Here is a 25,295-nt window from a genome sequence, read left to right as displayed (position 1 = left end):
GCTTGTCCTGTCGTTTACTTTATACAAGACGGTTCGTTTCATTGGAAACTATGTTAAAATTAGAATATCCGTTCGACAGTTCTTAGACGAAATGCATTCAGTGCGTTTGACTTGCCTGTGAGTTCTGATAATATGTGATATTATTGTGTTAAGTTTTTGTGAAAAATTTAAGAGGTTTATTGTGTGTGCATTATAAGAACCATTGGAACTTATTACACTTAGTTACGATTATTTTTTATTTTATTTTCTGCAGTTAGCTCTTACTTTATTATTACATTTATTATTTAAACTAGAATAAAATATTTTATAAATATATTTCTGATTTGTAAAAAAACATTTAATAACAAATACATTAAAAACAGGACTATGATGCAATAACACTTGTTTTTAAAGTTGATTTTTATATGCAGAAAATCAATGAAAGTTTAACATTGTAATGAATTATTTAATAAAATGAAATGAATATTTTTGAGTGATTATTAAAAAGATAAGTAAACATAGAGAAAAGATAGATATATTGATAGATTTAACTAAAACATGCACGACTAATTCATACTAAACTCTAAATAGTTCTTTAGTAACATTCTCTAACATATGCAAGACTGAAGCTACTCCAAAGGTAAACATCAAGCGTAAACACCAAGTCTAATGACTCACAATGACGAAGTTTTCATTATCATATCACAACCACAAGCATACGTTAGTAGCAATCTGCCTCTGAGAGCTAATTGTCGTATTTTGTCGTAGTTTTACGCATACATTGCATTTTTATTAATAATGTTTATATTTTTATATTAATTCCAAGGCTGTTTTAATGAGTGAACGCGAACGGTGACACAGTTCAGCGGTGTCGCGTACAGGATCGTGCGTATTTTCCTCAACGGCGAGAACAAAGGGACCTTATTTGCGAATTTATTTAACACTTTCCAACGACCGACATACCAGCCTGTTGATCTAGACACGTGAATGGTGCATATGTGAAAACGAGACGATGCGAGAGATCGCGGCGCGCGTGTAAAAAATCGAATGCAAAAATGATTAAAAGGAACGGTGATAATGTATTTGCGATCGCGTCGAGCAACAATCAGTGTCAAGGCGGCCGGAGTTCTGTCTCGCTCTGTCCCGGCGCGGCCACGAGGATCCCGCGAGCCACTGCCGCTAGAATGACGCAGCCTGACGCGCATCAAAACACTAAAGAGACGAACATCGCTCTTTCGACTTATGTTGAAAAGTGGAAAAACAGATACGAAGAAGCGGAGAGGAAGCACAAAACCTACCTCCTCAAATCCGAAAAAGGTTCGTACTATTCATTTCAAGGCGGAAATCTATAGTTTTTCCCACTTTTTTATTTTGTCACTGCGCATGCTCCAGCCAGCTGCCCGCTGGGTCATATGCAAACGAAAGTGCGAATGGAAATCCTAGTCTCGTATTTGTCGGATTATGATAGGCGATAACCTGTTGCTTACGCATTATGTATTCTTAAACTTGCTTGGTACACAACACTGAGAAAAGTTCTTTATGTACACTTTTTTGTTGAAAACAGATATATTTATATGATTTATGAATAGTTTTGAACAGATTTTATGGCAAACAGAAACTTAATAACTAGGTGTAACTGTTCTACTGCGCAATACACCTGGCGTGATTAAATTTGGATCTGAAAGATGATAACTTCTTTATTATTTGAATCCGCAACGATCAAAATTTCGATATTTTTTATTACCATGATAATATCGACTTATTGAGCAACACTATTGTGTCATTTTTGCAGGACTGAAATGTCAAATTAAAATAGTATTAAAGTTGTAATATCAAGTAGAATATTAAATATATTTCGATACTGAAACAACAACTGCCAAATTTAAATATAAACCAATTATTAAAGTAATTTAAATAAATAAAACCTGCGTCGTTACAAAGGTATATACATTTTTACATTCATTTTCTATAAAAAATTAAAATTACATCAATAAATATGAATAATAATTAATAATAAGACGATATGATAAAAGCTTTTTATTTTTTGAAATATGAAGATTTAAATATTCAAACTGTATATTTAATTATTATTTTATGACAATTTGATTTTTCAATTTATTTAAGCTTGTTTAGGTCGCTTTTTTTTTAAATTATTTATTTACTAGGCAAACATCCCAAAATATTAAAGTTATTGCTGTCACAGTGCTTCAATCAGTTTTTTAATTAAATTTCTTACAGTGCTCTGCATATAAACTGCCAAATATAAATGCAAAAGTGATTCTGTTCATCTGTTTGTTGACTTGAATTACTGAACTGATCATAATTAAATTTGATATTGAGGTATGATATACCTAGGGATAATGTCAAAGGCATATTATGATTACAGATTTAAAAAAAAAATAGACCAAGTCAATGGAAATAGATACCTTACTGTTTATTATTGAACAATTACATGTTCTGTATTTTATATAGGTTCATATGACAAAAAAACAAATTCCAAGTCTTTATTCAATATAGTCAGTTATAACATTAATTGGTGATTGATTGTCATAAATGTACCACTTAGTAAAAACTAAAATATTTATAATACCAGTTATGTTTAAAATGTTTTTCTCATACCTAAAAATATATTGAAGGACATTGAATTTTGATAATATACGTAAATACTGATTTAATTTTTAATAATAACACGTTTTGAAAAACAAATATGTAGTTAATTGTTTGTTAAATAAACGCAAAAATATCGTAAAGGATAGATAATATTCTAAAAACAGTTTTGACTTATTTGCAATATCCTCATTTGCTTGACTGTTTTAAAAGTAAACAGATTTATAAAGTATTGTTAATATTGGCAAGGATGTAACGGAATAAGCTAATATTTAGTTAAAAATTTATGCAGAATACTTAAAATTTTTGACATATTACTGAAAAAAAAAGTACTTATTTTGATGTTAGCTTTAGATATAACTTTTAAAGAAGGTGGGTAGATAATCCACATATTGGTAACTCATCTCCACTGATAAATATAAGAATGGTGAAAAATAGAAACAAATTCTTACATTTTTAAAGCACAAAGAGCCATAAAAAAAAGTTGTATTTATTAACCTTACCAATGACTTATAACATTTGTATAAATCTATTACAGTTCCAATTTTATAAAGTACTTAATAATAAACAAATTATAGTTAAACACCACATGCACCTTAGTGCAGTGCCTCTCTAAATAAAATTGACTTACAACTAAATCGAAGATGTTACGTTGTGCCTGTAATAATACAAACCCATTCTTTAAAACCAGAACACAAAAAACAAGGTATTACTACTTAATAAGTAATGAATGAGAGTTTTCTATGGTTCACCAACTGTGAATTTAATGGCAAAGGTTTAAGTATAAATTTTGATTCAATTAATCGTGAAAATATAACTCAATATACTATTCTTGTATATGATTAAGACGTTTTCAAGTTAATTCTTATTATACTGAACGGTGAATAATATGATCTCATTATATTTTGTGGTCACATCGTTATTTATACATAGTAATCAGTTTCTTATTATATACAATTTGTTGTAAATAACTTATTTCTAGATTGAGATGAGTAAATTAACCGTGGTCGTGGTAACCACTGTTCAGGAAGGTCATTGACATTTATGGCATCTTGGCAATGCCAAGTCAATGTCTTGGCAATTACTACAGATTTTATTTATATAAAATCAGTCAGTTGGGTTATATCCAGTTCCCAATGATTATAGCGGTCACGGGCATGAGTTATTCCTTAAGTCAATACATTAGCAAAAACGAATTATAGAATAATATATAATAATTATCCTGTTAATTAACATTTTAATCATATGGAAATGAAACTGACATGTTTTATATGTATATATTTGTACTGTGGCTCAACTTTCATTGAAAGTTAAAAAAGTTTGTATAATTTGAGGCTTAATCGAGGTATATATTGACTACGAAGAATATTTTTGGAATCAGTTATCTATTTTTTTTTCCTGACAATTTATTAATTCGAAATATCTCAAGAATATATTATTTTTTATAAATAATAATAATAATCTTTAATTGAACTTCACAATTAACATGATCTTTACTTCTATTACTTTGATTCTAATTAAACATGGACATTTTCTTTTTTATTTACCATTTTTAAAGTTTATTTAAAATGTTATGATATTATTTAATATACATTTGTACAATTCTTGTTTTTGTTGTTCAGCATATTAAACAAGCACATTATTCGGATATTTAAGATTATATTTAAAAGCTGGTTCTGTTGAAAACATTTTATCATCCTAGTAATAGTGGTCATTAGCTTATCTAGGGGAGGAGCTAAGAATTCAGCTTAACTGCACTGCACGACGCTACTGATATTATAAATGAGGAATTTTGTCGGTTTTTACACTGGTCTCTTCAACCACCATGGAAGCGGGCGATATTATGTTATAAAATACATATAGGATATGTCAAGATGAAGATACGAATAAAAAATTGTATTATGTCAATTACAATGTTATAATAACCTAGTATGCTGCGATAAAGTTGTAAATATGTACTCTGGAAAGTTTACGAATATCATAATATTTTTATCTTATCTGTTCTTGAATTTCTGATAATTTTTATTCACTGATAAGTCGCATCATGTAACCATTACGATTAAATGTTTACAAGTCTATTTCTGGAATTGTTAAAACATAGATGACTATGTTATTCTTATCTATAAATGGTGAATAAGCCAAAGTAATTCCCGGCATAAGCGACATAACGGTAAAAATTTAAGGTTCTAAGTGATTTATTATGTTGGCAATGCAACAGTTGCCAACATAATTTTTTTTTTCTGAAGTATAATTGCAAAGGTGATTTGCACTCAGTCATTTAATTTTTCATACAACATATTAACAAGGGTGAATTATGTAACAAGACGGTACACATTATTTTGTTAACTAAACTATACTGACGACTGACGGACTACAATTATGTCACAGAAAATCTTTAATGACGATATATCTACAATTTGTAATATGTCGTAGTCGGTTTTTGGTCCTTTTCGAAGTTAAGTATCTGAAATGCAAAATATGTAATTAAAAAAAAAATCTATTTCGGTCCTTCTTTCACACTAATTATCATCAAGAAAAATTTTAATGGACCTCATTGTCTATACAAACAAATAGTTGATTTATTTGTCATTACTTTTACTCTGTGGTACATTTCCAACTTTTAATAAATACTGAACTGTCTCAACTAAATTTTAAAAAAGTAACTTTAGTACCTAGGTTGATATTTCAATTAATTAATTTAAAACAATCAGTAAGGAAAGTTTGTGTTAAGTTTTTTTTACAAAACCAATGATGTTTTTAATTGAAGCACACTTTCGTAACAAAAAGTTTGCTTCCACAAATAAAATAATTTGACTAGTTTTATTTTATACCATAATTGTTATGAGAAAATAAACAATGACTGAATGTTTTTCAAGAATCTATGAGCGATGAATGTAACTATGTAGTTTAATGAGCATAAACATTACACTAATGACATTCATCATTTGCACCTGTCTGTAGGAATTTTATCATGAGGTTTATAATTGACCCTCTTAAACCAATTAGAAAATTTAATAGCGATTCAAAGCGTACGCGGACGTGATTGTCCAGTGACGGTTCAGATAGAACCAGTGTATTCCTAAAGGCCTAGAAGACAATCGCCTAGTTCGGTCGATCTTAGAGTTAATTTTTGTCGTCATAGTTTTGTTTCTATATTTGCCAACGAAAATAGCTAGGAAATATATAGGATTGTTTAAATTAAAGACTAAATTTGAGTGGATGGACAAATTGTCTCGTGCTAAGGAAAACTGTGTCTGTTTTGTTTTCGATGAATTGGTGATTGTGATATATTGGTTCTTTTTTTTTTCATAGCGGGAAGGCTTATGACAGCTGTGGATTTGAGGCTGTTAATTGATATAAGACAAATGAAATTTCGGCCAAAATGGAGCATACAGAGCTTAGGTACTAATAATGGAAGTCATCTAGCAATGTAATATAAGCCTCATTGATTATTCGATATTTTTTTTCGATAAACTGATGATAGGTGTTCACTTCTGCTCATAGACGCATTGGTGCTGTAATAAACAATAAAACATTATCCATTCCACATATTACCAATTACGCCACCAACATTCGTAACTAAGATGTTATGGTCCGTCTGTCTGTAGTTACATTGGCTCACTCTCCTTTCAAACCGGAGCAAAACAATACTTACTACTTTGTTTGATGTTGGAATGTACGATGAGTGGGTGGTACCTGCCCACCCACTACCAGACGGGCTCATACAAAACCATACCACCAAGACATGACTGGATGAAGTGACTAACAAAGTAACGAAGATTTAGATGACTTGCCAGTTATGTTATATATTTTGCGCTAGCAAGAAAAAGTTCCTAATATTTATCAATAATAGAAACGATTAAAAAATTGGAAAAATTATTCATTCAAATTAATAGGAAGTTACACCTACGCACAGATACAGACATCATGTCTGTGGAGATTTGATTTAATATTATCAGTATTAGATTGTTATCAGATAATCTAATCGGTATTAATGCGGCTTAGGTTATTTCCTTATCATAATGTCATTATTAGGTACGCAGCATAAGCGGCGAATTGCCATTGTATAAAGAAAATGTGATGGGACGGACCGATTTGTCTGCTTTCATCCCCTCGATTCAAACTCACTTCAGTAGTATGTTCTAATATATACACGTTTATAGTTAGTTGAACACGTCTCTTATTAACTTTAAGTTATACCTAATTTATTTTCAATTCAAATTGCGGGTATTTTTAAATATTTCCAAAGTGAAACATTACATGAACTTAACGAAGTAATCGAAAAGGCTATAATATATCGTACCAACAAGACTGCGCTTAGATACAAATCATGTTAAAATAACTATTTTCTTAAAAAAAAGGCGTAAGTCTTCGAAATTAAATTGTTTAATGAAGTTGTCTGATAAAATGAACCCAATTTATTAACCGTACGAATGTAACGTGCAAAATACTTGGAAACGAATATATCAACCTGCTTCCTTATTCAAACATATCTTAAAGAAAATTATATAAATAAACTGAATTTGTTCTACAGCAAAACGGGAGCATGACGACCTGCAGCGGAGGTACAACATCGTCACTGAAGAGCGGAACCATCTCGAAGCTGAGCTCAATGATAGAGAGAAAGAGCTCAATAAGCTGCGAGCTGTGTCGGAGAAGCTGTTCAAGGAGTACCAGCAGCTCAAAAACCAGCATGAAATCGACAGTGGTGTTATGCAGAAGTGAGTAATTTCTTTTTTTTTGGTGGATTTCAATGTAGGATGAATGGGTTACTCGTGATATTGTCCTGTCCGGTTTCGGCTTCAGCTATTCTCAATAGAGAATAACCTAGCCAACTGCGCAGGATATATTTTAGTTCACAAGTGTGAGCGCAAATACAGGTGGTATGTCTATTCCTTCAATCAAATTCGTCAAATTCGTCAATACCGAAAACAGTTAAGGTTTGATTCTGCATCCAACGGCTTTACGTGTTTTCCAATTCACGTATAAATTTTGACAACTTCAAGGCCCCAGGCTGTTGTGAATTTTTGTAATGAAAAACCAACAACATTTTATCAACCCAAAACGGGATTTGAACACAGGATTTTGTGATCTGCGGGTTTATAGGCTTAGTTAAGATGATTGACGTACCATGATCCCGTAACCTCGACCGTACCGTTCAACCTCCATTGTAGCTTCTCCATCGCACGTAACTTTGGCAAAATAATCTGTGCGCCGGCACCTAACCTGAATATTATACAAAAGCGTCAGTCAGTTCGTTTATTTTTTACGTTTTCACTTCTTAACTAATCACCCGATCATCACACAATTAAGGGATACAGAAAAGGGCACCTCTTGTATCCCCCTCACGACCAACAGGTGCTTGCTCGTAACAAACAGCTACTTTCGTATTAACAATATGAATATAAATGACACCTATTAATTCTCCCTAAAGGGGAATATCGCGAGCCTTGGCTATTTCCTTTAACGTACACTAGGTACGTCACGGAGCGTTAAAACGGAAAATTATCCACAATTATAGGAAGGGAGATGAGAGGAATTGTTAATTGATGTAGGGTCCTGGCGTTGTTGGAACGTGATACGAGGAAAATTAAACCTAATTCCAATGAATTAGAGTTCAATTTATTACGCAAATGACAATGACGAATGTATATTCATGAAATTACGTAGTAATATTTAAATGTTTATTGAAAATTTAAATGTCTTAGGATATAAGTCGGTTACAATTGACGGCTTGAATTAGTCCTTGTTAAGTGTTTAGAGAAAAATAAGGTCAATAAGTTTTACTTAATCGTTTGAATTGTTTTGTGTTATTAGTGAAAATGGGGAGGTTAGTAGTCATGTCATTTATTCTGTTAAACCGTTCATGTCTTTGTGAAATAAATTACAAAAAATAGGTTATATAAAAGTCTCATAAAATTAAAGTAGTTTGGTCGTTTGTTACATAAATATTTTCAATTGGAACGTATGAAGTAAAGTATTTTATATCTTGTATATCCTGAAATATTTTACATAGTATAAAACAAAGTCGCTTCCCGCCGTCTGTACGCTTAGATATTTTATATTACGCAATGGATTTTAATGCGAGTTCCATCAACAAACAGAGTGATTCGAGAGAAGGGTTTGTTTGTATAATACATGAATTTTATAGCGGAGATAACTTTTCTAGCCGAAAAAGAAGGATTTTTTCTTTTTATGTTTTTTTTTTTCAATCTTAAAGTTGTATATAGGTATATATATGTCTATATATAGGAATCTCTACTCGTCCCGAGTATATATATAATATATGAGATACTTATTTATATTTTGTACATCTCCTGCACGAGGTTCAACGAAAAATCGTGAGGAAACGAAAGAGTCGGAAGAAATTGTCCATTATACATTTCTTCTAAAGTAAAAACTCCTATTATTTACAAGAATATATCACTCAATCCCAGAAATAGGATATTAATGATAATTTTTTACTTTAATTAATTAAATAAATCCTTTATTTAAATTGATGCCAATCGTATTTAACAATTATATTCAATAGCCTGATATGTCTCAAATATAGTTTCGACTGTCCCAAATAAATATTATTTAACCATGTCATATTTGATGAATATATTTATGGTTCATCGATCACGTTACGCATTATATTGTAAATATATAGACAAAAAAAATGTACAAGTTTATGTCCGTGTGTAGGCCACTCATGATATATTCTACCGCAAAGCAGGAACTCTTTGTAATGTTCTGTTTTGAAGGGTGAATGAGGCAGTGTGACTACAGGCACAAGGGACATAATAACTTAGTGCCCAAGATGGGTGGAGTGTTGGAGATGTATGGAATGATAAAAATACCTTACCGGGTCAAAGGTTATGGGTTTTGGTGACCAGTTACAATAAGTTAGCCCGGTTGCCGACCTATTTCATAAAAAAAGAAGCTTCTATGGTAACACTGGAGATGAAATAGAAGATCCAAGTCCACTATAGAGGTAAACACGATCTAAATTCAAGCCCTAAATAGTAATAAATCTCGGAAAGCACGTCTTGAGATTAAACTATTGAAAATCATGTCGGCTTCTTCGTCCCGTTCCAGATTAAGAGAGTGACAGAACAGGAGTGCATCTGTTTTGATCTGCGCAGTTGGCTAGTCTCGGAACGGGCGTTTGTTAATAAAACAGGTTTTTAAAAAAATAACTCCACAAAAAACCTCGTCGAATCGTGATTCAATCATTTTCGAGCTTCAATTAACAATTAGAGTATTGTGATAAGACCGAACGATGTTATTTTTTGTTAATAGTTTATGAAGGATAAATACAAATTTTTAGTGTACCATATATAAGTATATACTTATGTGAATATGTGTATTATATATATTATTTGATCAAATACTCGGACGGCGAAACGCGCAACGTGATGGTAAGTCAATACCGATCCAACATTGACATCTCAAAAAAATCAAGCATTCCTTACATCGCCAATGCACCATCAACCTGGAAACTCAGATGTTATGTCCCTTGTACCTGTAGTTACACTGACCCACCAAAAAACCAGCATTATCCTCTCCGCCTCTTCGGCAGGCGCCTCGGCATCGTTTTAACATGCTACCGTTACGGATATTGTCTATCCTACTCCAACGTAGTCTTCTGACGTATTGTGAAATTATTAACAAAACAAATTATTAATAAATAACAAATACTTTTATCAATTTCTGGTTTGCGAATTTTACTCCAAAACAGTATAATTGCGATATGACTGACATTTCGCGCTTCCCGCCAAAATTGATAATTTGAATCCAATCTGACAGCTATCGTAATAACGTTCGAAAAGTTAGACTAATTAAATCAGAGACTTAGACATAGACAATTTTGCTATTTTTTACTAATATGTAATATTCTTAACAACTTCGACTTTGATTATTCGTACTTTATAGAGGAGACCGCGGGAGATCGCTTGTTTATTAGCATTTAGAAAGTTTGAATTCGTTACGGACGTAATACCGATATTAAGGTAAAATATTATAATTCCAAATCAAAATTTCACCTCTCAGTACGAATACTGATCAGTTCTAAATACGATCCACGACGTGTGCGTCGGGGTGATAGATATAACAAAAAAGTTTCAAACAAACGTTACACAAAAACATTGCATCAAATCTTTTAAATTAACTTTTGTCGCAATGAAAATTTAATCCAAAATGAATTTAGTGAATATTTATAACGGTTTTGTTGTCAAAAATGATAATTTTGTGTATTTTTTATATTTGGTTAGAAAAAATCATGTGAATAAATATGAGTTGTGTGTTTGTTCGTGTGATGTTGAAGTGAACATGTAAGTTTTATTTTATTTATAGTTACCGTCCGCGGCTTCGCGCGCGTTATAGAGGTCGGTCGTCACCTGTTAAGTATAAAAAAGTCTATGTCCTTAATTGGGGTTCAAGATTACTTCGTACCGATTTACATCTAGTTTGTCATGTCGATAAGACCGAGTGATTAGGACACGTGGAATTTATCCAGGTTCTAATCTTGGTTTCATTCAATACCAAAATATACTGATTCAAGTAGACTCTTACAACCAATTTTGATTCGTAATATAATATATGGCTATAGAGCTTTATATGGAAACTCATCTCTTGATCGAGAAACCGGCAAGAACCTATAATCTATTTAATTTATCCAAGGTTTGTTTATCTTTATTCCTTCTTCAATTGCAATGGGCAATACTTACTTGCTTTAGTCTAATCGCTGGATATATGGCCACAGGTTTTGTTTTCAATACCCACATCAGGCCGTCAAAAATAGTTAGGTCTTTCTTTTTTTTTTTTTTTTTTTTTTTTTTTGTCATAAGGTGGCAAACGAGCAGGAGGCTCACCTGATGGAAAGTGACTACCACCGCCCATGGACATCTGCAACACCGGGGGGCTTGCAGGTGCGTTGCCGGCCTTTCAGGAAAGAGTACGCTCTTTTCTTGAAGGTTCCCAAGTCGTATCGGTTCGGAAAAACCGCCGGCGAAAGCTGGTTCCACAGAGTGGTTGTGCGAGGCAGAAAATGTCTTAAAAATCGCGCTGTTGTGGATTTACGGACATCTAGGTGGTGCGGGTGATATTTGGAATTTTGACGAGATGTCCGAAGGTGAAATTCAGCAGCCGGGATTAATTCGAACAATTCCTCGGAACATTCCCCGTGATAAATTCTGTAGAAGATGCAGAGCGATCCAACATCTCTACGCAAAGCCAAAGGATCAAGCAGATCGGAAAGGGCTTGATCGTCGATAATTCGAGCCGCTCTACGTTGGATACGGTCAAATGGAAGGAGCTGGTACTGGGGAGCACCCGCCCAGAGGTGAGAGCAGTATTCCATGTGAGGCCGAATTTGCGCCTTGTATAGTCTTAGACGATGGGCCGACGTGAAATACTGTCTTGCCTTGCTGAGCACACCAAGCTTTTTTGATGCCAATTTGGCTTTGCCTTCCAATTGACCGCGGAACTGAACGAGACTCGAAACATCAACGCCAAGTATTCCGATACTAGCTGTAGCGGCTAACGGAATGTTCTCGAATCGTGGAGATACGACAAATGGTGTTTTTTTAGCAGTTAACGCGCAAACTTGCGTCTTTTTGGGGTTGAAGTGAACTAGGTTTAGCCGACCCCAGTTCGAGACTTTGTTTAACGAAGACTCGATTTCAGATACAAGTTTGTTCCGGTTTTCTTCGACGTTTTCCCGAGAAATATTAGCACGGCCGGTGTATGAGGTGTCTACGGTGCTGTCGTCTGCATAGCAATGAATGTTACTGATTTGCAACAAGTCATTGATATGCAGAAGAAACAGAGTGGGTGATAGAACGCAGCCTTGTGGAACACCAGCATTGACGAATTTTAAGTCAGAGCATGCACCGTCGACAACGACCTTGATGCTCCGATCTGCCAAAAAACTGGTAATCCAATTGCATAATTTCCCGGGAAGCCCATAGGAAGGAAGCTTCGAAAGAAGCGCTTTGTGCCACACGCGATCGAAGGCCTTCGCTATGTCCAGACTGGCTGCTAATGCCTCCCCTTTGCTCTCAACTGCTTCCGCCCATCTATGAGTAAGGTAAACTAGAAGATCACCGGCTGAGCGACCCCGACGGAAACCGTACTGGCGGTCGCTAATCAGCTGGTTCTCCTCTAGGTACCGCAGGAGCTGGCAGTTTATAATGGACTCCATTACCTTGGAGAACAAGGAGGTGATGGCTATAGGCCTATAATTGGACGGGTCTGAGCGGTTGCCCTTTTTAGGGATCGGATGCACCAAAGCAGTCTTCCAGGAGTTCGGGACGACGCCGAATGCATAGGATTGCCGGAAAAGACGCGTTAAGACCGGCGCCAACTCGGGAGCACAAGTCCGTAGCACGATTGGAGGGATGCCATCGGGTCCACTCGACTTATGAATATCCAAGGAAAGAAGTGCTTTACGAACAGCACTTTGCCGGAATTTAACCTCCGGCATCGTGGTATCACACCGCGGGATTGTTGGTGGTGACTTTCCTCGGTCATCCAGAGTCGAGTTCGCTGCGAAGAGAGAGCCTAAAAGATCAGCCTTCTCCTTCGCTGTATGGGCCAATGACTCACCGTCCTTGTGCAGAGATGGTAAGGAAGGCTGACAGAAATTCCCTAAGACAGCCTTGGCGAGAGACCAGAACGCACGTGTTCCTGAAGGGAGGCGCACCAGTCTCTCGCCAATTCTGCCAATGTACTCCGTCTTCGCCTTAGCAATCACGTTTTTGAAGGACCTAGAGGCAGAGTTATATTCCTTTCTGATTGCGCTGGTATTTACATCACGAGACGCTGATGCGTTAGCCCAGTCTTGGTAGCGTTCCCATTTTCTGCGTGAAGCCGTTTTGCAGAAACGACCAAACCAGGGCTGGGACTTGCCACCGATGGGGACTGTCGAAACATTCTCAGGAATATCCCGCAGTCTGGAATTTGGAAGTGTGCACAGTCCCGTAGCTCGGAAATCACGTGAAGCTCTGGTCCTGCGCCTCAACTCCTTCCAGGTGAAGTATGATAGTGAGGGAATAGAGAGTGCGCCTGTGTTGGTGCACACACTTGTGCCCATGGGCATATAATATGTCATGTACAGTTGGGTTGTCGATATGGGTCAGGACATTCTTACCATAATGTAGTACGAATGTCCTGTATAGAAATCGGTTTGAAGCGTCTATCACGCATTGGTATATGTGCTGCCTAGCGATGTAAAGTACCAACAGTCGTCCCAACTTCTATTGTCGTCCCCACTTCTAGCGTAAGCTTTAAGCTTAACTGGAGGGGTAAATAGGAAAATCAGTAATTCCCGTAAATGGAGCATTGCCATAATTCGTTTAAGAAAAAACAAATTATCGAATTCCCTGACTTTTAATATATTCTTGTATTGACTAATACGCCTTATGTAATAATATTTATTTATCATATTATTTAAATTTATTAAAAGCCTTACTTAAATATATATGGAATGCGGAACTGAGTTTTAAAGTTGCTTAATTTCTAATAAATAAATCATCTTGTTCACGATGGTGAAAGAAAAAAAAACGTGAGGTAGCCTACATGTTGCCTACAGCCTACATGCTTCAAGTCCAGCAGTAGGACTTGTTACTTTATTTTCATGTAATCAAACAGTTTCTTTATAAATTCCCTTTCCGTTTTCGCACGAGTAGAATAAGGACCTTCATAGATCGTTTAGTATTGAAGGTCAGTACAAAGAAAAATCTTGTCTGTTTGGTCTTGGATTTACATCTCAGGATCTACATCTCATCACTGTCGGATGAACGGCTTCGGAAAGTTAAGAAGTCGAACATACATTTTTATTTAAAAAGTTAAATAAAAATATGCCCTAAAGTTTCTATTAATAGTAGAAATTTTAAGAAGGTTGTCAAGATTATTTAGAAGGTTATTTCCATATTATAATTTAATGTATACATCTTGCACGAATTAATCTTAACTCATAACATATTGGTGATGTTGATGGTGACGTCCTGACCGTACTTACGAACTTATTAACCTATGGGACGACAAACTCGACAGAAGCAGAAAGTGTTCAATTGCAGGACAGCTCAACGTGCAATCCGAGGCAAAGGAGTCTAAACAAAGTTGTTACATTTTATTGGTTCGATCCGAGAACCCAGGATCCTAATTTCTGCAGGTTCAAATACTTTGTCAAGTTTCCAGTTATTAAATTTTCACATTCACAATTCATAAGTTAAATGAAATATATATTGTATTTATACAAAATAATTTTGATAAGTGTTATGTGACGATGGAATTCCATTAAGTATCTGTTTAGAGTATGGTACGTATCGTTTTAAAAAGAAAACCCATACTTGGACGCGTAACGGAGATTTGTCACGTTTTTTACGATGGTGACACAATTACAGAATATTATTAATACGGAATATTTCTAAAGAAATATATAAGATCTTGTTAATAGCTTTGTCGTTTGTTTGAATATTTTAATCTTAATATTACATTACATTAACGGCTTGTAAATTTCCCACTGCTGGGCTAATGCCTCCTTGGGCTTTTAAGGTTTTGGACCATATTCCAACACGCTGAGTGTTGGAATATGCTCTATACCTTATCTGAGTGTTACTAACAATCTTTGCGTAACTCTGTTCGTACGTTTCATCCGCGTCAAACGCATAGTTCCACCCAATTGGGTAGTGTACTATATTCTAGTCGAGTAAAAATAAAGAAACCTTAAATTATAACACGTCATGTTATTTGTTAATAGTTGAGCTATGTTATGCACTACAAACAGTTTTTGATTAATTTATCTTTAGACAAAATATACCACTGTTTCACGCAACTACTTATATCACCTTTAATTTTACTTCCAAATTTGTTGTAAAAGCAATCATTCATTCATCGACATTCAAAACTCCATTTTCGCTAATCATAATGTACGTAATGTGTATCATAAATCATTCGAGATATCGACAAATGTCAAAGTTGTTTATGCTTTGAACTCTTATGTTTGGAACCCTACATCTTAAAAAACACTGAAGTCGCACTGGTAGTACGTAAAATTAGCACTTAAAAAAAGTCTTCAATTTTATAATAGTACTATCTGAACTCGCCTTTACCACCGCGAAATTTATAAAATTTTTGTAGCACAAATCACTCCCGTTCTACCCTTTAATAACCTATGTTTAACCCCGGAACTTAAATTATCAACATAACAAATTTCATCGGAATCTGTTCAACCATTTAAGCGCGAAGAGCTAGCGGACAGAACTAGTTTCGTATTTATAATATTTGTACTATCATATATCATTCGATTATTTGCTTGTCACTGCTAGACCTAAGTCTCTCCCAAGGGGCGCCAAGGCTCCCAATTATCTACCCCGCTGAACTCGAATGGATGTAGCTACATTCGAGTTCAGCTACCTTCAAGCTATTGGCCCACCAGGCTATTAATAAATACGTTAGGTGTCGCACACGGCGTTGCTCGCGTTTAAGAGTTTATTCGTGAGGGGTTAGGCATAAAAAAGTAGCTTATGTCCTTCTTGGAAGTTCGAGCATGATTCACATAAAATTTCAGTAAATTCGGTTTATTGGTTTGGCCGTGAAAGAGCAACAGACAGACAACCAGAGAGATAGATTTACTTTCGAGTTATAATAATAGTGTTAATTCTAATCAAAATTTTATCACTGATTATAATTGCTAAGGTCCCTGAGAGTTTCGAGTCCGCGTTATATCTGGATACGTAAACCCTGCAAGCAGATATATTGTATCATGTTTCTGTGATTATCTTTCATCACGATATCGTGTTCTCAATTACGCAAGTCAAGTTCAAATCAATACTACAGTATGTGGGAGGGAGGGGGGTTAAATGGAATCAAGACAACATATAGAGTTACAGATTTAGCAGAACGGATTTAATTGAATTTTATATAATGTATATGACATAGATAAATATGTTCATAGTAATATTGATTATGTTGATAGAAAGAAACAATGACGAACGTTGTTAAATACGAGAAGTAAAGGAATGCTTGTGACACCAGGTTTCCGTCCCCTCAAGGTCAATTCACACATCTTGCATAAAGTTCTTTGGACAAGGTTTTCGCTTCTGTAATAAAATTCCTCAATAACTTTGCAATTTACAAAAAAATAATTTGATTAGTAATACGTATTACTCCATGCTATGACCTGCGTAGCTGAGTAGTCAGAAATCAGTCAGGAGGACATAATTGTACTTGCTATTTATATTTGTAATCAACAGACCGACTTTCCCCTATTACGAGTTCCTTGTTGATATAACACCTTACTTCCCATAGTTGGTGGCGCGTTGACGATGAAAGGGATATTTGGAATTTCTTACAGTTTCAACGTTGTGGCGGTGCTGATTACTTATCACCAAATAACCCATTTGCCAACCTTTTTAGGTGCGGACTAGCAAATTGGTGATGGTAAGTGGTCACTACCGCCCATAGATAATGAAACTGTAAGAAATATTAAACATCCCTTATATTGCCAATGTGCCAACAACCTTGGGAAATAAGACGTTATGTCAGTTGAGCCTGTAGTTATGTTGGCTCACTCACCCTTTAAACCGGAACACAATAACACTGGGTACTGCTGTTTGGTGGTAGAATATCTGATGAGTGGGTGGTTCCTACCCAGACGAGCTTGCCCAAAGCCCTACCACCAAGTAAAGTCTGCCCACCTACTCTCTATACAATGCTTAAAAAATGCTTGAGAAACGACTTCGATTTATTTTGTCATTGCCAAGGCTGTTTAGAAATCAATGAAGACAGCGGAGCCTCCTTGAACATAGTTTTTCTTTATATTGATTCTGTCTGACACACATCGCATAACTCCGTAAAATAAACCAAAATATATCGAGTACAAATTTAAAGGCAACGTGCCTTATAATTTTTACACGTAAATAAAATTGAAAAAAGTGTCTGTGACTTTTCAAGTTAATAATGACTATTTGGTAATCTTCTCGAGTTATAATTATACATGTAAATATCCCCTATATCGTTTATTCTTGATTTCATCAAAATTAAGTAACTCGGGTTGAACGCGACGCAGCTCAATGATAGAATGAAGTTTTATAGATGTTGTGTGACGTTCCAGGGTTATGCAGCAAGCTGGCGAGTGGTACAAACAGAACAAGCAGCTCAAGAGACGGAGCACGGCCCTCCTTCACGCCCTCCCGGCCACCGCCGTCGACATTGACCTCACGGATGCAACTGATACCGGTATTTATATCACTAGGCTTAGCTTTAAAAACTCACCTATCTTATTTTATGAAATACTAGTTGTCAACCGCAGTTTCGCTTGCTATTTAGAGGTTGGTATTCCGGTATTGGCCAAAATGTAGCCTATTATGTAAGAGCGCCTTTACACCTTAATTGGCAGTTTAGCGAGCAACTTCATAATGTAACAAAAAAAAACACCTTTAGTTAAAATACACAACTCGAGGTAAACAAAGAAACGATACATTTTAATATTGTGTTTTTGCGTGTTTAAATTTCCGATAAACGACAAATACACATAAGTATCAAGATTAATCATTCGCTGAGTCACATAACACATGTGTAAATTCTCAAACACTATTGGTCGCAGTATCAGATTATAAAACAAAAGGCCAATTAACGGTAATGTGTGTAGCAATTAACAAATTGTTAATACGTCAATAACTAATCATTAAAGAGAGTACTTTTGAAGTATTAAGAAAAAGTCGAACGCTTTGCAGTGCCGGGAGTTTGTATTCGCTTTTGTTGCTTCACTGCAATGTTCGGTGTGCTCCATCTGCCTTTGAAGAAAGTTGTAGTTATGTTAATATATAAGTTTCCTTCAACTAAATACAAGCTGGTTTGTTAATAAAACCGCAATTATACGAAATAAAAAGCAACAGATTGTAATTTGTCCTTGCTTGGCTTCAGCATCCAACTTTTAGCCAAATCTTATCGAATAGGGCGTTAAGATAAACAAACCATCGCTTTCCTTTTTTCATTTGCAAACAGCTCTGCTGTATTATGCACAACATATACATATACATTATTGCTTAATATATCATTAGGTATATATAATATGACACTCCAAACTGTTTCTATAGACTTTAATGATACAAGTTACGATAACAAGTGCGCTGACATACGAAAAAACATTTTTTCATGAATCCATAATAAGAGATATCATTCAAGATATCATTCAATATCGCGTCAATTCTACGCCAAAGTTATATATTGTAGAATAGACTCTACGTTCCTTACCATTTTGGTTTCCAAACGACGTTTTTCTTCACCGTAAAGCATGCGATGATATTTGTGGCATTGTGATTTAGTGTAATCGAGGGTAACTACTAAATAAGCGAACTCCCCAGCTTCAGACGCGAGCAGTAACGAGGAGGTGGAGTTCCTGAAGCGCACGGTGAGCGAGCTGAGCGAGCAGGTGGCCGGCCTGCAGACCGAGGCCAGCGCCGCCCGACTGCACGAGTTCGAGGCGCACGAGACCAACGTGCAGCTCACGCAGGTGAGGATCCATAGTGACACATCGAGTGTCAAGTAACCTAACCTAATTCTTTATCTCTGGAAAAAAGCTTTTATGTGTTTCACGAAGCGAAATGCATGCTATGTGAGACTTAGCTTAGCTTAGCGCCCTAGCTTACCGAAATAACTAGTAAAAATACCAGCGGTACACATTCGTGTCTTCGCGGGAAGTTACGGGATCGCTCGCACCCGACATGGACCAAAATAAGACTAATTTCCAAAACATTGTCAAGGCATTCTCATAATGTTTATTTATATAAAGGTTATTTAAATTGTGTTCCAGGAGCTCGAGATAGAAAGAGAAAAATGCAGCAAGCAGGAGAAAGAACTGCAGGACCTGAGGAATCAGCTCGAGAGACACAACCGCGTCTCCAAACTGCTGATGGACGAGATGAGTGCGCTCAAAAACAACGCAGACAAGGACAGGGAGATGGCAGAGACGTGAGTGCGATATCTACGTCTACTGTACCATACTTACCTTAACGCGCTTAGTGTCTATTTACAAGTAACGAATTCTTGCAGTACGCGAGCATAAAGCATCAAGGTCATTTATCAAGATGATCGTCATGTTATCAAGTATTTGGATATCATTGGTTGATTAGGGCATAGACATAGGTATTTACTAGGCGGATGAGAAAGTGCGCCTAATGTTAGTAAGTGATCCCCGCCCATAGACATTTGCGTCGTAAGAATGACCATTTGTTATGTCGCCAATACTCCACCAACCTCGCGTACTGAGATGTTATGTGCCTTGTGCCTGTAGTTACACCGTCACCCAACGTTCAAATACGAACACAACAATAGGGAGTTCTATTATGTATGAAAATGTGCTTCAAAATGTTGATTTTACACTAAAAAAATATGTTTCGGCAAAATAAACACGTTTCCTTGTCCTAAAATTACCTGTACCTGTAAATACCTGTCAGTCATTTCGGAGACATCATATTGATAAAAACAACATATTTGTCAGCATGAATTACAGTCGCTATCGTTGTAGTGTAATGTACAAAGTGCCAAATGACAATGAAATGACAGTTTTTTGTCTATCTGACGCCACAGCACGGCGTTCGTGTTTTGGGTCACGTGATATACAGAATAAATTAATAACGCGTTCGTATGACTCAATATCAAAATATTTAAGTATATTTCTACATATATTTGAATATTTATCAAATTTCATAATTTACGTTTTCACTAACGAAAATACCCTATATATTATGGTAATATATTATGTTTTTTTATTAGTTACAAATCCGAGGCCCGCGACGCGAAGAAACGCGCGAAGGTGCTCGCGCACCAGAGCGCTCTGCTGATGGGGGAACTGGACACCGACGAGCGGCTCGGCCTGCTGCTGGCTGAGGTGGACAGTCTGCGGGACGCGCTGGAGAACCAGCTCTGCAGGCACAAGGAGCAGCTCGAGGAGTTGCAGGTGAGGAGATATAGATATATATATATAATTGCTAGATAGTAATTATGTCAACCAATTTCAGTCAGGAAAACGGAGGCCAGCCAACTGCGCAGGAAATCCTAGTTTTCACTATAGCAGTTCAAACAATTTTAATTTGTAAAGTAAAAACTTAAGTACTAACTTGTATTAATTAAAATTCTTAGCACTTTTTAAAAAAATAGTTTCTCCAGAATTAGTAGTCTGTTGTCCAGGTCTTTCTGAACCCTTTATTCATAAATAAAATATTAAAATTTACTTAAAGTTAATAAATATAAATAAGAAAATAAAATTCTTATATCAAATTCAATCGTGACAGTCTTCAACATAAAATAGAGAATGAAAAAATAAACGCTCTGTATAAGATATTAATTAAAAAACTAATTATATCCACAGTTAAAATTAGCCGAGAAACACGAAGACACAGATATTCTGTTATGGGAGGAGAAAATAAAACTAGCGGAAGAAGACGCGCAGAAAGCTTTAGAACGAGCAGAGAAGGCGGAGAAGAAGCTCGCAGAGCTAGAGAGAAATAGACCTCCGAAAAAGTCAAACCTAATGTCGAGGATAAGCTACTTTGAAAATGGCGGGAACGGAAAGAAAGAGGAGACGATAAAAGAAGAGATCAAAGCGGAAGTGGCAGAAGTCGTAGAAGAGCAGATAATTGGTGAGCGTGCCAGATTATAAAATTATTATTCACGATTTATTAGTAAATATAAAAAATATTTCATCTTATTGTCGCGATTCTATGAATATTACTTCGCACGTTATTTTCATGTCTCTTTCTTCTCAAGCGGAGCCGCAGTTTTATTCTGTAAACTCATTCGTGAAATATTATAAATCGACTTACTGTAATACCAAAATGTCATGCACGTGTTCTTTAATCACTCTCGGACAATTCACATTCGTGATTTGCGGTGAGTTTCGAGGTCGTACTTACGTCGAACTCTTCTAAACATTTTACACGAATTTACTTTTTAATCTCTGATATATTTTCCCTTCAGCTCCAGAAGTGGAGCGTCCTCCGTCCCCCGCGCCGAGCCCGTCACCTCCACCTCCTCCTCCAGCTGTCCCCGCACCATCCTCGTGTGCGCCCCCTCCACCGCCACCACCACCCCCTCCACCGCCGCTCCCCACTCCGGCTGCAGCGAACACGTCGGCGGCGGAGGCGATGGCGGACCTGCTCGCCAGTAAGGGAGCAACGTTGAGGAAGACGAAGCAGAACGGAGGTAAGTGAATGTATTATGTACTCTTTGTGTGTGTGTGACTGTGACAGTCCATTAACAAATGACCCGCGATGACACTTATATGACAGGACTTTGTGCAGGATTGTTACTTATACTGCGAAACATTAATCTTCTATGTTGCTAAGATGAGGTTGGCAACAAATTGACGGTATAAGAAAGGTTTCAATTTTTTTGCAGTGGCAATGTTTATGACCCTCTGCCTTTTTTATAATATAGGTAGACCGACTGGCAGATAGTAAGTGGGCTCCACTGCTCATAGACATTAGTACCGTAAGAAATTTTACCCATTCCTTACAGCGTCGATACTCCACCAACTTAGTTAGCTGAGATGTTATATCTTTTGTGTCTATAGTTAAACTTACGTAAGCACGCTTTAAACCAAAATACAAACCCGAGTACAATGACTGTGTGGTACATACACTAAATAGTTTTTCACAAAAATAATACTTATTATTGGTAATATTGTAATAAGAAATATAATATAAGATGTCAAAAATTAAACATTTCAGGTGGAGCGATAGACGCGATAGTCGATCAGATAAAGGGAGGGAAGTTCCAGCTGAAGTCAACAGAACAGAACTTCATGGAGAAGAAACCGAAGGACGATCAACCGGAAGCGGTCAAGGAAATGTTACAAATACTCGGCACCTTGAGGAAGAGACGAGTTAACCGACCCAATATCGTGGCCAGCGAACAGGGACCCTGAACAAGACTGACAGGAAAACAATTTTTGGCAGAATATTGCAGTGCTAAGGCTTGGGTACCTAGTTTTTTATCTGTGGACAAAATGTAAGAAAGTAAATCCTATCTCTGGTCCAGTATGTAATTACTATGGATATTTTTATATAAAAAAAAATATTTTCTATATTGTTAAGAAACCGTTTATTGACGAAATATTTAGTCTCTAAAAATAAATTAAACGGATACTTTATACAGACATTTTCGAAATTTCTGATTGTGATAAATACTTCATTACAAATTTTATTTCTAGTACAATCATTGTGACAATTTTTAATATGTTTATACGAAATTTCATCAAATTCGTTTCGGTTTTTAGGCGTCAAAGCGTAACAGACAGACGGTTACTTTCGCATTTATAATATTAGTAGAGACTCAATAATGTGATCTATAAAACGAAATTAAACAAAATAATTGAGGTTAAAACATACCTCCTAAACCGGATCCCGTGAATATTTGTCAAATCTTGTTTCTTGAAATGAAGAACATTCACTCTTAAGCACTGACAAGCGGTATTAAAGTGATTGAGCTACCCAGAGTTCAGACAGACTAATAGGTAGGTCTCGAGTAAAATATCACTTCGTATGTGTAGTATATAATGAAGTACACAATTTAATATACTTATCAAAAACGGAACGCAATTTAATTCAAATAGAAAAAATACAGAGATATTCTCTATGTAGCTTAAAATATCTCATTAGAATGTAGATTTATACATACATATATATTTTACTATAACTTTTGTAAATCAAATTTTTTATAAATTATAATTCAATCTTCGTTAAAATATTTAATGTTAAATGATATTTGAAAGTACTTTGTCGTAATTTATTTAAATATACATATATCAATATGAATATTTGAATATGTTTTCTAGAACTACTGTTATATATGTATAATGTATATATATTTGTTAAAATACTCACAAATATATGAATATTGATCTTCCGAAGATATGCCTATATTTCAAGTATGTTAAAGGACAAAGAGCCAATTAAAAAAAAAATGTTTATGTAAAGTGTTGCCATACAAAACCATGTCTTTTTCAATATATATGTTATGTACAGAAATAAAAATACATTAGTATAATATTGACATAAATTATTTTCACAAATTTATATACTGTTCGAATTAATCAAATAGAATCGGATTTTGATAACAATTTCATGGGTTTTAATTTGGTGCAAGAGTATTTTTTTTTTTCTAAATAAAAATAGCCTAGTTCGCTCACATAACATTAGCTATCCACCAGTGAAAGTCCCGTCAAAATCGATCCAGCCGTCGATATTAGCCGGAACACTTAAATTTTATTTATTTTTATAGATATTAAAAGAATGAGCTTTGGAATATATTTTTGATATTAGTAAACACATATTATATTTTATTATAGTAATTATGAATTAACTGGATGGGCGACAGTACAGACAATACTGTTACAAATATATAACAAAAACAAAAAAAAAACGAATGTATCAATTCTATTAAAATAGATCATAGTTTGTTGAATATAAATTAGTTGCTAAGAATACGATTGAAATTGTGATATTTTATAAATAAATTGTATTAAACTTATAAATATATTTTAACGACGTCTTTACAATAATTAATTAATTAACGTCTGATTATGTGCCTTATATATGATAATATGATAATTTTATTATACATTTATCGTCTTTAAGTAGTTTTAAATCGTAAGGTGGAAGATTTAATCCTGATAAGTGTAAATTCTAGTTCATGTGTACAGTGGGAAAAGGGGAATATGACAGGCGAATGGTTTTACATAGTAATTGACTTGAACTTCATTCGTGTTTTTCATTATATCAAAACTTTATGTATATTGAAAACATAGCAAGAAGAACTTCGTTCAGACCGGCCTGCACTTCTCGTTTTTTAATATGATTAAAATTATATTTCGATTCATATTAGATATACAATTGGTAAATATTTAAATATATAAATAAATATATTTAATAAATAATCCGTGTCTTACAATAAAAGTTTAATTGTATTTGCCAATAAATCTTAAATGACGTTCTAGAACGACTCCTAGTTGTGAATGTTTTGAAATGGCTCGATATGAACTTTAGTGACTTTATTTGATACCATAGTGCCTTGTGCTGTGTAAGTTCCGTATCGGAGCGGCGCGTCTCCCGCTCGGCCGCAGTTACCGTCGGTGCCATTGATAACTTCTATGGTATTAGCATTTTAAAGTATTACTAGTTTTAGAACGTAAGCATTAATAAATAATATCGAAAATTAATTTAGTTTTATTTTATATGAGCCTTCTTATAGACGCTGTTGTTTTGATATAGGAAAGAAAAATTCTTGTTATTGAGACCCTAGGACGGGCTCAATTTATTTATACTCAAGTGAATAAAAAATAGAGATATATTCAAGTAAATCAAAATATTATGTAAATAAACAATGAAAAGTGACGTTGGAGTCTCGCACAACTACTCTGTGGACCCAGCTTTCGCCGGCGGTTTTTCCTAACCGATACGACTTAGAAACCTTCAAGAAAAGAGCGTACTCCTTCCTGAAAGGCCGGCAACGCACCTGCAAGCCCCCCGATGGTGCAAATGTCCATGGGTGGTGGTAGTCACTTTCCATCAGGTGAGCCTCCTGCTCGTTTGCCACGTCTAACATAAAAAAAAATAGTAGTCGAGTCGTATGGAGACCGCGGATTTCAATCAGGACCGATAACCCGAAAAAGGTGGCGAGACCCGACTGGGCGAGGAAGACGGAGAAATTAAATCAAAATC

General features: G+C 35.3%; 1 protein-coding gene across 2 annotated transcripts; it reads left to right on the top strand.

Moving 5' to 3' along the window:
• On the top strand, nucleotides 1-23,312 carry LOC125073120 (shootin-1-like). Of its 2 annotated transcripts, XM_047683825.1 has the most exons (10): nucleotides 1-117; nucleotides 806-1,296; nucleotides 7,121-7,307; nucleotides 17,687-17,811; nucleotides 18,939-19,087; nucleotides 19,388-19,545; nucleotides 20,350-20,533; nucleotides 20,945-21,215; nucleotides 21,553-21,777; nucleotides 22,305-23,312. In XM_047683825.1, exons 2-10 carry the CDS (start codon nucleotides 1,035-1,037, stop codon nucleotides 22,499-22,501), a joined length of 1,758 nt encoding a protein of 585 aa, XP_047539781.1. In that variant the 5' UTR covers nucleotides 1-117; nucleotides 806-1,034; the 3' UTR covers nucleotides 22,502-23,312. The 2 variants fall into 2 exon arrangements, with proteins under 2 accessions (XP_047539781.1, XP_047539780.1); XM_047683824.1 differs by lacking the exon at nucleotides 1-117 and having other exon boundaries at nucleotides 677-1,296.
• Nucleotides 23,313-25,295: the final 1,983 nt, after the last annotated feature.

This window comes from Vanessa atalanta, chromosome 23 (genome assembly GCF_905147765.1).
Source record: "Vanessa atalanta chromosome 23, ilVanAtal1.2, whole genome shotgun sequence".
Classification (NCBI taxonomy): domain Eukaryota; kingdom Metazoa; phylum Arthropoda; class Insecta; order Lepidoptera; family Nymphalidae; genus Vanessa; species Vanessa atalanta.
The sequence above is the reverse complement of the archived record's forward strand: the minus strand, read 5'-3'. Positions and strand labels throughout refer to the sequence as shown.

Bases quoted from the DNA above. Each gene is read 5' to 3' on its own strand.
- LOC125073120 (XM_047683825.1), top strand. From the start codon at position 1,035: ATGATTAAAAGGAACGGTGATAATGTATTTGCGATCGCGTCGAGCAAC. The intron at 7,308-17,686 runs GTGAGTAATTTC...GTGACGTTCCAG, and splicing joins GACAGTGGTGTTATGCAGAA to GGTTATGCAGCAAGCTGGCG. The intron at 20,534-20,944 runs GTGAGGAGATAT...TTATATCCACAG, and splicing joins AGCAGCTCGAGGAGTTGCAG to TTAAAATTAGCCGAGAAACA.